Raw genomic sequence first — 12,615 nt, 5'->3', positions numbered from 1 at the left:
TAGAGAAGTGGATGGGGTATTGCTTTGATTTTCTCCTTTTTATTTCGCAGTGCTTTACTGCCACTTTTGGCTACTTGCAATGATGAGGATGAGTGACGATATGATCAAAAATTGATGAAGGACACAGGGCTGGGGCATTGCACGATCTCAAGTGATCACACCACAGAGTAACTGTTTCATGTAGTTTATACTGTACATAGATGAGACAGAGCCACGTATCTTTTGTCTTTGTGGCAAGTACCAAAAAGATTAATAAAAACGGGTACAATTTTAAGATTTGTAACTGATCCATATGGTCTCTGATTTTGTGTAGATTATCGACATGTTTCTGGGTTCTCTAGTGGTCTGAAGTTTCATTTATTGAGAAGAAAACGATTTTATAGGAAAATCCCTAAGGTCAGACATTCCCATCTCTCCTGAATGGCAGTCAGAACTATTGTACCAGGGATTTCTAATTATCTTGCAATATTAACACTCTAACCTGAACAAATTACTTATTGATCAGCTTAACCCGTAAATGCTGTGGATGATTTTACCTAATGTAGATCACAGTGCCGGGAGAGCTTTCAGCAGAGAGTTTAAAATTCCGAAAGGTTGTAAATAATAATTTATATTTCGGTAAGTACAAATTCTAGAGTTACAAACATTAGCTCGTTTTGTTCTGTACGGATTAGGCTATAACCTTATGGTTGAAAAAAAAATCATTTGTCAAGTAGAAGAATAAGCAGATGAAAGTAAAAAATCTGTTTCTTTTCTTTTACAAATTTTGAACTCCGTTGGGTTCCCTCGTAGGCAATGCTGGGATGTGAGAGTTCAAACTGGAACCTTAATATTGTCCGATAGGTGTTCCATTTGTGTGGCAAGAATTACGCATGTGATGCTGATATTTTTGGAGAAAAAAGTAATTTCTACTGTACAAGCACGACCCCCCCCCCCCCATATAGCCAGAATCATATTAAATGTTACTAATTTTAATTTCTAATAGGATGCCTCAAAGTGTGTGTACACTCAAAACATGTATCTCCGAACGTTACCTGAGTCAGTCGGAAACAAAACAAATGTGACATAGTGGTGTTACAAGGTTCAAGCAGATGACAAAACCAGGAACCCGCTGGTGAAGAACTAAATCTACCATATGAGACCGAATAAAGAATTACTACACCTGCACCAAAATACCTGAAGGAAGAAAGCTCACATTGCCTACAAAGGTGAAGAAATTGACTGTCTTCTACGACATTGTACGAGTATTTACATACATTGCAAAGACAATATGTATGTTCTCAACACAGGTGTGCGCAGACCCTCTGATTAGGGGGGGAGGGCGTATATATAATGCAGCATAACAAATAAATAAATTGTGTCTGAAATGTCCTGCACTCCTTTTCCTCCAAACAATTGTGTTCATGCACATAAGCCAAAACGGTTTAGCAAGAAGAATCTGAAGTCCTTAGTAGTTGTAAGTTCTCTCTCTCTGGTAATTTACAATGCATTACAGAAAACAAAAAAATTGCGAGCGAAGCGAGCAAGGAAATTTTTGGATTCAAATGTTTTTTATCTGAAAAAAAAAACAACATTGATTTAATATGACAAAAAAATTCATGGGGCGCCATGGCATTCTCTTCTACAATTTTTTTCATTTAGATCGTTCGGCGCCCAGGGCCAACTTCCGACGCCCCCTAGCTACGGACCTGAAGTTGATATGACTGTAAGAAAAGCAGGCATTGCGAGCGAAACGAGCAAGAAAATTTTATGGAAAGTATTTTTATTTGTATAAGATTTGATATCAAGGGGGCCAATTGCCTCTGTGTGTCCTCCTGCAGGTGCTCTTGGCAGTCTGGAAGAAATAATGCAAGAAAGATGCGAAAACTAATTTCATCTTAAGAATCCTTTTGTCCTGCTACTCTGCTACACTGCATGCCTCTTTAGAATTGATTTTCTACCAAGGTTGGGGAGGGGCAAGGTCCCATCCCTGTAGTTGCTTTGAACTTTAATCGGCTTGAAAATACTTAACCTTTAATAACAGCGATAAGATTAGGTCGAATGTCGACCTAAAAGTGTATATTTCACACGTATAATTTGATTTATATTAATGCGATAATTTCAAATTCAAGTGGTGTTTTTTTCACTATTATCGGGGTAAAATGCCCCATGGAAAAATACCCTGCTTGTCCCTGCATGGAAAAAAAAATGCAGATATCCATGATTAGGGGGTGCACACACCTATGGTTCTCAATGTAAGGACTTTCTTTTATTAAAAAAAATACTTACTTCGATTTTTTTGTTCACAGTAGCCACAGCTGTTGGATCCAGATGAGCACTGACTAATACTTCATTAATCTGAGCTTCTTTCTGCTCCAGGACATCCGTTAGCGACTGCAGCTTCCTCTCCAGAATGATGTTCTTGAGACCCGTCTTTTGTTGGAGCTCCAACACTGCATGCGAAAAGTTGTCCTGGAGCTCGTCCCTTTCCTTCTCGAGCTATGAAGAGAGAATTATTCACTTATTACACAACCAAAAGGCCTTGGAAAATATGCCGACTAAAGAAACTCCACATTTCATTTCTTTCACTCCATATGTTTACCCTCACTTCACTTCTTGTCCTAGCATTGCCAATTTTCTCTTTCGGCTATGCTAGCAATACAGGGTTTCTATAAATTAGTTATACAAAAGTAACCATTAATTGTGAAGAAAGTGTATGTGTAACAGAAATGGTTTATACATCAATGAATACAGCATATCTTCAAGTTTATTGTCGCACGTCATTTGCTTCCAGTTGTTAGTTTCAGATGCCGCCACTCGAGGCATGAGTGTTTGCTTATCTTCTCTAGTATTGCGTCAGTCATTATGGACTGTCAGAGGCATATCATACCTGGACATGCTTGAGAATTATCTAATGCCACAATTGTGTGAAGATATGGGTGCTGATTTCATTTTCCCCCGCATTTTCATAAACAAGTCACCGCCTACCTCAATCGTGAAGTACCGACTTGGATTGGTCGTGGTGGAACGATTTCGTGGGTACCTTGTGACCCCATGGATTTCTATATCTCGGGTTATATAAAAGACTGTGTGTTTGTTCCTTTCTTCCCAGCAACGTCGACGAGCTGTGGGTCCGTATAACGCAGGCAGCTGCGACCATCGATGCAGACATGCTTCAAAGGGTTTGGCAGGAAATCAAATACTGCTGGGACATTTGCCGTGTGATGAAAGGATCACATATTGAACACTTGTAGAGAAAATTTGAAGATATGCTGCATTCATTGATGTATAAAACATTTCGGTTACAAATACACTATCTTCACAATTAACGGTTACTTTTGTATAACTAATTTATAGAAACCCTGTATATATATATCCACCAATAGAGCGTTACATTATACAGGGTGTTCCCAAAAATTGTACAGACATTTTAACAGCTGATAATTCACATTTTTGACCATTTTAGGTTTAACTGAAATAATGGGTGAATTATTTCTCCTGTAGTTTGTGGTTCTTACAAGCACATAAACACAATTTTTTGATGTAATGTTTCAGGAGAACTAACACTCCTAATACTCCCAACATAGTAAACTGAACAAAAATAAAAAGAAGCAGTTATGCAATGAATCTTGCTAATAATGTTACATTGTTGAAACATAATAACTGTGGAACAACCATTTTTTTTATAAATATTATTATTATTTCAAATGAAGATATTATCAAATTTTAATTATGAATCTCAAATGTCATCAGTAGGGCCCGGGACTTTATGTCCTATAAAACTGTAAAATATGTATGTAATTGTGTCATATAAATTGGAAAATATGTCATGAAAAATTACAAATATGTCAGAAAAATGCAGAAATATTCACAGTATAGCCAAAAATTTGCACAACAGTACTCTCGAATTTCTCCCATACCTGACATAGTAGAGTAGGGGCTGTAACATACCGAATGTTATTTTTACTTTTGACTGATTTTTGTGAAAAGCGAAAAAGGCAAACAAATGAGAACGAAACTCCTTTACTTCCCGTGCAACAATGAGAGAGAACATTTTTCCACAATAATGTTTGCATGGCTATCAATTGTCAGTGGAATAAAAAAAGGTGGGGTATTATTATTCTGTACTAAGAAAAGACGGCACCTTTCTTCCTCCGTAATTTTCATATCCTGTCATCAACAATATGAACTATCCGTTGTGCTAAAGCTATGAAGAAAAAATTATGAAATAACTGATTATGTGCGAGAGAATTACGAAGTTATATAGAAATATGTCTTATTACAACAAAATTGAAGAAATATGTTGTAAAAATGCGAAATTGGTGAAATATGTCAAAATATGCTGTGTCAAGTTTGTCTATTTCGGCTGATTTTCATCAGATATGTAAAAATCTCACCCCAATATTAGATCTGAAGCCAAATGAAAAATATGTTATAACATAAAGTCCCGGGCCCTAGTCATCAGGCAATTTAAAATCATCATTCTCTCTATAAAGATACTTGATTTGAAATTTAGTCCTACAGAAAAGACATTTACCTGTAATTTCTCTTTGTTGGACTGAAATCCATGTTTTTTTTTAAAAATTTGTGACACAAAAAATGTAGAACATTTATGATTTTTTCCCAGACACAGGACAGGACTAAAATGTAGAATATGTCTGGTAACCCTATTTTTGAACCATCATGGCTGCCAACTCCTAGATGTTGGGCTGCTTTATATTGTACTTGCTTTAACACTGACATTTTTTTAACTCAAAATTTGAAGTTATGAACTAATATAAATACAATTTTTATCCAGTAACTGACAGTAGCCACCCATTTCGATCAGTATTGATTAGGTTATAATACCATGCAATGAAAAAGATATATGTGTTAATAAATAGAAGAAAATTTAAAAAATCCAGTAAAAAAAATAAAAGTGGACTTTGTGTACATGGGAGAGTCAATGGTGATACAGAATGCGAGTAACCAAGTAGCTAACTTTATTTTACCCTTCTCTCATAATAATTTCATTCACAATGTTAGTGGTAATAACTCTGTAAAGTATGTATTGTATAACTAACTAACTAACTCTCTCGCCTTCTTAAACCCGAAGGTTCATGGCTGCAGCAACACAGGCCTTCCATCTGTCCCTATCCTGAGCAACAGCTATATACTCTTTTCCATCCCTACCAATTTCCTTTAGGTCCATCTCAACGTTATCCCTCCATCTTCATCTTGGTCTTCTACTGGTATCTTACCATCAGGTTTCCCAACAAGAATCCTGTACACTCCTCTTTCCTCTCCCAATCATGCCACATGGCCTGCCCACCTAAGTCTTCTTGATTTAATCATTCTAATAATATCTGAACATGAATACAAATTATGTAGTTCTAAATTATGTAACCTTCTCCACTCACCTGTCTCCTCATCCCTTTTAAGTCCAAATATTTTCCTAAGGATCTTATTTTCAAATACTCTCAATTTATGTTCCTCTTTCAATGTAAGGGACCAAGTTTCGCATCCATATAATAATACAGGCAAAATTACTGTTTTGTATATTTTAACTTTTAGTTTCTTAGATATTAAATGAGAAGACAAAAGTCTATGAAGAGAAAAGTAACATGCATTTCCTGAATCAAGCATGCTTTTTATTTCCTCTTTAATATCATTTTTATTTGCAAGTATTACTCCTAAGTATTTGAATTTGGAAACTGGTTCAAACGAGTTGTTATCAATAATTAGATTTTGATTATTACCTAACACTTGGTTTCGGCCTGTAAGCATATATTTAGTTTCCTCTTTACTAACTTCCAAACCCATCTCTTTAGATGCTTTGAAAAATATTTTAGCATTATTTTTAATTGTATTTATATCATCCCCTAATAAGTCTACATCATCTGCATGTATCTGTATGTATTGTATAAATAAAATAAAGTTTGGAATGTACATTTAATGAATACAAAATGAGAAAATCTCTACCAGATGTGGAAACCACAGGATTATATAATATAAGCTGTTCATGTTCAAAGGATTATGTGGGACAAACAGCAAGGAAAATGGCAATAAGATGGCATGAACACGATTTGGACATTATAAATCTAAACCCAAGAACAGGTTTGTCAGCCCACATCATCGAAGAGAAGCATTTGATTAAAAAGAGAAGGGTTAAAAAATGATATGAATGTCTGGGAAGCTTCGGTTATTGCAGAAGAACACTGGTAACATAGGCCCACTATAGAGTTTTCTTTTTCATAAGTGGAGTAAGTCACCATCTTTAAAATTTAATGTAACAGAAAACATCAAGAAACTCTGTGAAAGCAATGATGATTTTGAATTGCCTGATGATATTTGGGATTCATAATATTTTCTAATAAAAATAATGGGATCAAAATTTTTATCTGAAATAACAATAAAACAGACTGCTTGTTTTTTCACAGTTATGTTGCTATATTACAACAATGTAACATTGACAACATCCATTATATAACGGATTATTTTTATTTAAAAAATTCTTAACCATTGTTAGAACTGTATCTTTAGTCAAACTAAAAATAAATGTCTGATGAAGGGAGCGTGTGTTCTCCTGAAACGTCACAACAAAAAACTGTGTTTTTATGCTTGTAATAACCGTAGACTACAAGAGAAATAAATAAAACCAGTTATGGAACCTTTATGAAGTTATTCTAGAATGCAGATAGCTTAATATTTATTTCTTCTGCTTGTTTTAGTATCAGTTGAACCTTGATTTTATATTTTCCCAAATTATACATTTAACTTCCTGGGTCCCAACGGAATAAAATATTTCCTCAATTTTGAATTTTCCTGCATTTTAAATTCTTTATCAACAATCCCCTGGAGAATGTATAATTGAGATTTCACTGTGTATGTTCTTAACTTTTAACTAAAGTGATTTTGATTTGATATGCTTCATTTTACTTTGCTTCTTGTGCCACTTTTGGCTAATTTGCAAAGATGGGGATGAGTGATGATATGATGAATGGACACTCATAAACGTCCATGCCCAGGCCACGATTCGAACCCGGGACCCCTGGCGTCGTAGCACAATGTTCTAACCACTCCGCTACGAGGGCTGGCTTAACTAAAGTGATAAATGTAGAACAACTCAAAATGTCTGCAATAAAGACTACATGCACAATATAGACAAACTTACATAACCTCATAAAGTAAATCTACACCTAAATCTACAAATATGGAAAACTTACTTTCTGAAATCTCGCTTCCAAAACTTCATGTTCCCACTTCAAGTCTGTTAGCGATTTTTCTGTTAGTTTCAGTTTTTTGCGAGTATTCTAAAACAATGAAAGAAAAATATTTCAGCTTCCTTTTTATAATTTTTAAATGTTTCATTTTGACATTCATATCTTTACTATATGTTTCACTTGTGAACGTTTTCGACATCAATATCTGTGACTTCTTTAGAAGATAAGCTTCATTCTCCTTTACATATCACCCAATGTAAAATATGCGTTCCAAACACCAAGATAGAATTTATGTAGCAGAACCATCCAACCTGTATCCTGGCCAATATTTTAACAAATAATAATAATAATAATTCTGCAAGAGAATTGGACCATTCGCAGTCTCATGTGAAATTAAATGTGATGTTGATCACATCACAATGAAATTTACTAGCACAAATAGCTTCTATCACTAAGTGTTGAGCAGTTCATCTGATCTAGCAGAGTAAAAAACACAGCAAGCATAAAAACAAAACTTTAAAAGTTCTAGGACATTAAGGAAGGCACCAAAATAGTTAAAATTTATAACAACTTAAATGACAATAACTGTGGAAATTGAAATTTATTCTTGGGTATCCACCAGGGAAATGAAATTTTGGCTGATACCGATAAAGTACCAATATAAGGTTTACTGATATCGATAGCTAGGGACGTGAAGTTTTCGTTTTAACGATAACACAGAAAAGTTGAGGAAATCAAAATAAAGTGTCTAAAATGTATTTCGATGTTTCGGAATCGTGAAATAACGTGAATTATGCCATTTTTCAGAATAACGCTGAATTTTACATTTTAACGAGAAAAACGCCATGAAATATGCAATATAAACTGGAGATAACACTTGTTCTGTTCAAAAAGAACTACCTAAGTGCTATTCTGTCCTTTGTAGTCTAGCTGGTGATACTTCGATTCAAAAGAGCTTATCACACTTCATTTATTGCAGTTTGGTGCAGACATGACTCACAATGTTTAACCTAGTCCTGAAATAGAATTTGCTCAGGGGGAGAGGGACCTTCCCAAAAGGGAAATTTTGTAGGAACGGGAAAATTTTCAGGGAGAAGCACCTGTTGTGTTCTGGGGGAGGGCATGTATGTGTGTGTACACAAAACAGTATTTTGAGGTTACAGAGGGATTTTTGTTTATTGTTAGGGAAATGTGATCTGTATGATTGTGTTCAAAGATTTGGGTATCATCATTCAACAAACATTTCATATTTAGTGGCTGATGAGATGCAATAGTTTTCCAAATCGAAGAAATTTGGTCATTTCTCACAAAGGTAAGCCATAATTTTATCTTATCATTAAAACAAAAATTTGTCTCCATTTTCCAGAACGAACACAATGTGAAAATCTTAAGCACAGAAGGAAAAGTAAAAATAACACCAAATTTTGCCTTAAAGCACAAAAAATAACATCGAAATTTAGGTGAAAATAAAACAAAAACTTCACGTCCCTACCGCCAATGGTAGGTGCATTTCTTGAGAAGGTTGGGGTGCATCAGTGAGAACAACCTCAACATGAGGAAGATTGCATCATGCTGGGTTCCCCATATTGTCACCATTGCGCAACTATCAGTTACGGCTAGGTACTGTTGCTACAGGCTTTATGCAAGTCGTCATCATCATCCCTTGCTGTTTCCTAGTTGGCTTCATACAAGTATTGATGACATTCTCATGCATTTTTACCATGGGCCACCTAGATTTTGATCCTCAATTGCTGTTCTACCTTTCTAAACATGTTTTAGAGCAGTAAACAAAATGGTGTTCATTTCAACCTTGGACATACACAACAGCGCTTGCTGCACCAACCACTTTTGGTACCCCACACATTGAATGGACCCTAACTGACAATGCTCACTGTCTGATAGCACATGCATGGTGTTATCACCTCTTCCTGGCAGTGTTGCCACTTTTAAATTTGCAGCCCACGTAGGTACCCCATAACATTTTATAAAAAAAATATACATCTATGTACTAGGGCGTGTCAAAAAGTAAGGTGAATTTTCGATTTATTGAAAAACGTGCATAGAAAAAAAATATGAAACTGTAGTATGTTCGACACATGGTATCACACTAAAATTCGACATAGCAACCACTGCCTTCGTGGGCATATCGTGTGAGGTGGGTCAGGGAAATGCCCATTCGATGGTGTTTTTGGTCCTCACTCAGATTTTTGGGCACCCAGCATGCACACACTTTCCTGAAGCCAAGTTGGTCATGGACGATACTCCTCACTGAACCATATGAGATGTTCAGTGCATCAGCAATGTCGTGCAACCTGACTTTTTTGTCTTCACGAATCATTGAATCCACGTCTCACACATTGCTGTCGGTGATGGACGTTGCTGGTCTGCCACTTCTGTCATCATCTGTCACACTACTCCTAAAACTTGCAAATGAGTTACACCACACATACACTTGTTTCTGCAACATAACACTCTCTCCATAGACCTCCAAACAATTCTCGATGAATTTCAGATGGTTTCTTTCCCTTGACCCATAAAAAACTAATAACACTGTGCACCTCCTCCTTGGAGTAATGTTCAAGTCATTGTGCCATCTTTGAATTGCTCTAGGTACCAGACGGGTTGACGTAGAAGGCTGTAATTGCCATCAGACTTGCATCACCTTGGTATCTGACACATACAAAAATTTTAATTAGCTACACAAAATACTCGGGGTTTTACAGACAAATTCACCTTACTTTTTGATACATCCTAGTATAAATTATCCCAAGGTATGATGGTATACTCACAGAAAGTGCCATTTTGTCTTTCTCATAGTTCATGAATTTTCTCGTGAGGTCCTTTACTTCAGCCTGGGCTTCCCTCAAAGGCTCCACCAGCTTTTTGTTTTCATGCATCACGTCTCGCATCTGCTTATCAATTCTTTCTTCCCGGAGCTTCATTTCTTCGATCTGCTCCTATTAAACAAATTATCCACATCAAAAAATACAATATGCAAAATACACACAATGAATACCAAGAATAACGAGTCATTATATTAGAGAGGGACTTATATGAAATTTCCACCAATAAAGAACTGGTGTAAAATTTATCAATACTGTACCCAATATTCTACTGATCCACAATAAAATTGCATCACCTGAGGAGCATAACCGTTTCATAAACATTCTTAACCCTGTGTTGGTCGTGCACAGTCTCTAGTTCTGGGTGTGTGGTTTCAACGTCATTATTTATCAATAGGTAGTGGAAGTTGATGACCTAAAAAATATAGGTATATGACCTATAGAATGTCCTAAAAATGGAAAAAAATGACGTAAAAATGCAAAAATAACCATTAAATTTGTTAGTTTCAGGTTAAAAATTGAAATGAAAATGAAATTAAAAAAAATGCAATCTTGTTTCCAAAAAAAAAAGCACCAAATGATACCACATGCACATTCAATTAAAATATGCAACGAGGATTTCCAATGGAAATAACCGAATAATTTTAAAATAAGTTAATGAAAAAGTCATATACACGGAATGAATTGGTGTAAAATGCATTAATTTCCCGCATCTTTGCCTGGTGATGATGTAGTGTGGTGTGTCTGTGGTATTTCCAGCCTCTCCTTATCTGATCTTAAATCTGAGTTTGCTCCAGGTGGCATATTGGTAAAGCTGTTGCCTTTTAATCAAAGGGTTCTGGTGATTCCAAGGATCCTGGGCTTCAATCCTGACCTAGCCATGGGTGTTTTTTATGAGTGTTCCTTCATTAATTTCATCATATCACAATTCATCTTCATATTTGCAATTAGCCAAAAATAATGGCAGAAAAGCAAAGTAACATAAGCCATAGGCATCGCTTGTCCCCCACCCCCCAACAAATTTTCAAGCTACTAAATTTAAAAATTCGAGATACTCTTGGGACAGGAGGGGCAAGGTTTTGACAAGTATTTTTTATGATTGCTCAAATGTAAGTTTTTTAGCAATAGTTCTGGACTTCTTGTGGATGGAAAAGATGTCCATCCTGCCTCTCGATGTCCCAAGTTTGATTCTGCCCTCGAAACTTAAGTCTCAAGTTTGATTCTGCCCGTCAAGAACACAAAAGGAGACTAGCAGTGAATTTTTATATTTAAGTATCTAAGTATTCATACACCACAAAATACAGTATTAATATTTATTAAAGGCCCAGGTACCTGGCGTCTGTGGTTTACAAACGATTCCGGAATACACAGATTAGTCAGCTTCTGGTGTGAATTTGTTGAGATATATTAGACCAAACTTAGTTCTTAGAGGTTATTTCACAGAGTACTTACGTCTTCGATGTAACTACTTAGGTATTGACTTCACTTGGCGATAAACACGCTGAAAAACACTAACGTTGAACACTTATGGGGAGTTGGGGGGAAAGCACAAATCTTGCTGATACGACGTCTTCAATCTTCTAATCCTCCTGTCGTTGGTTCATAATGAACATGTAGCCTCTCTTCTTTAGTAACCTTTTCTCAGGTTCTGGTAGAGATACTGCACAGGCCGATAGTTCACTCACAGTTTATTCTTTAGACACTATCTCTCTTTCCGGCTGAGATCATGACCGTTAGTTCACTTCATTCTTTAGACACTATCTCTCTTTCCGGCTGAGATCATGACCGTTAGTTCACTTACAGTTCATTTTTTAGACACTATCTCTCTTTCCGGCAGAGATCATGGCCGTTAGTTCACTTACAGTTCATTCTTTAGACACTATCTCTCTTTCCGGCAGAGATCATGGCCGTTAGTTCACTTACAGTTTTTCACAGCCCGCGAAACCAATAACCAAAGTAACACGGATCCTAACCGTATCAATGCTTGACTCGGACTGTCTTCTCTGCAACGCATATCAACCGTTCGCTAGAAAAGACGTTAGCTTATCTTGCTGCCCTTTTCTTGCCAGCGAGGGCGGGTCAACTTTTATAAGGGTGCGTTAAAATCGGTTACAAAGTCTCAAGTTTGATTCTGCCCTCGGAACTTAAGTCTCAAGTTTGATTCTGCCCTCGGAACTTAAGTCTCAAGTTTGATTCTGCCCTCGAAATAAGTCTCAAGTTTGATTTTGCCCTCAAAACAAGTCTCAAGTTTGATTCTGCCCTCGAAACTTAAGTCTCAAGTTTGATTCTGCCCTCGAAACTTAAGTCTCAAGTTTGATTCTGCCCTCAAAACAAGTCTCAAGTTTGATTCTGCCCTCGAAACTTAAGTCTCAAGTTTGATTCTGCCCTCGGAACAAGTCTCAAGTTTGATTCTGCCCTCGAAAGAAGTCTCAAGTTTGATTCTGCCCTCAAAACAAATCTCAAGTTTGATTCTGCCCTCGAAACTTAAGTCTCAAGTTTGATTCTGCCCTCGAAACTTAAGTCTCAAGTTTGATTCTGCCCTTGGAACAAGTCTCAAGTTTGATTCTGCCCTCGAAACTTAAGTCTCAAGT

General features: G+C 36.3%; 1 protein-coding gene across 5 annotated transcripts in view; it reads right to left on the bottom strand.

Moving 5' to 3' along the window:
• Gas8 (Growth arrest specific protein 8) overlaps nucleotides 1-12,615 on the bottom strand; it is a 335,305-nt gene that overhangs the window by 301,672 nt on the left and 21,018 nt on the right. For all 5 annotated transcript variants that reach the window (XM_083113033.1, XM_083113031.1, XM_083113032.1 and 2 more), the window contains exons 7-9: nucleotides 9,971-10,138; nucleotides 7,185-7,271; nucleotides 2,269-2,478 (exon numbers count right to left, since the gene is read on the bottom strand). In XM_083113033.1, coding sequence (XP_082969159.1) covers nucleotides 2,269-2,478; nucleotides 7,185-7,271; nucleotides 9,971-10,138 — 465 coding nt within the window. The remainder of the gene's footprint in view (nucleotides 1-2,268; nucleotides 2,479-7,184; nucleotides 7,272-9,970; nucleotides 10,139-12,615) is intronic.

Source organism: Lepisma saccharinum, chromosome 27, assembly GCF_977018435.1.
Source record: "Lepisma saccharinum chromosome 27, izLepSacc3.1, whole genome shotgun sequence".
Taxonomy (NCBI): domain Eukaryota; kingdom Metazoa; phylum Arthropoda; class Insecta; order Zygentoma; family Lepismatidae; genus Lepisma; species Lepisma saccharinum.
The sequence above is the reverse complement of the archived record's forward strand: the minus strand, read 5'-3'. Positions and strand labels throughout refer to the sequence as shown.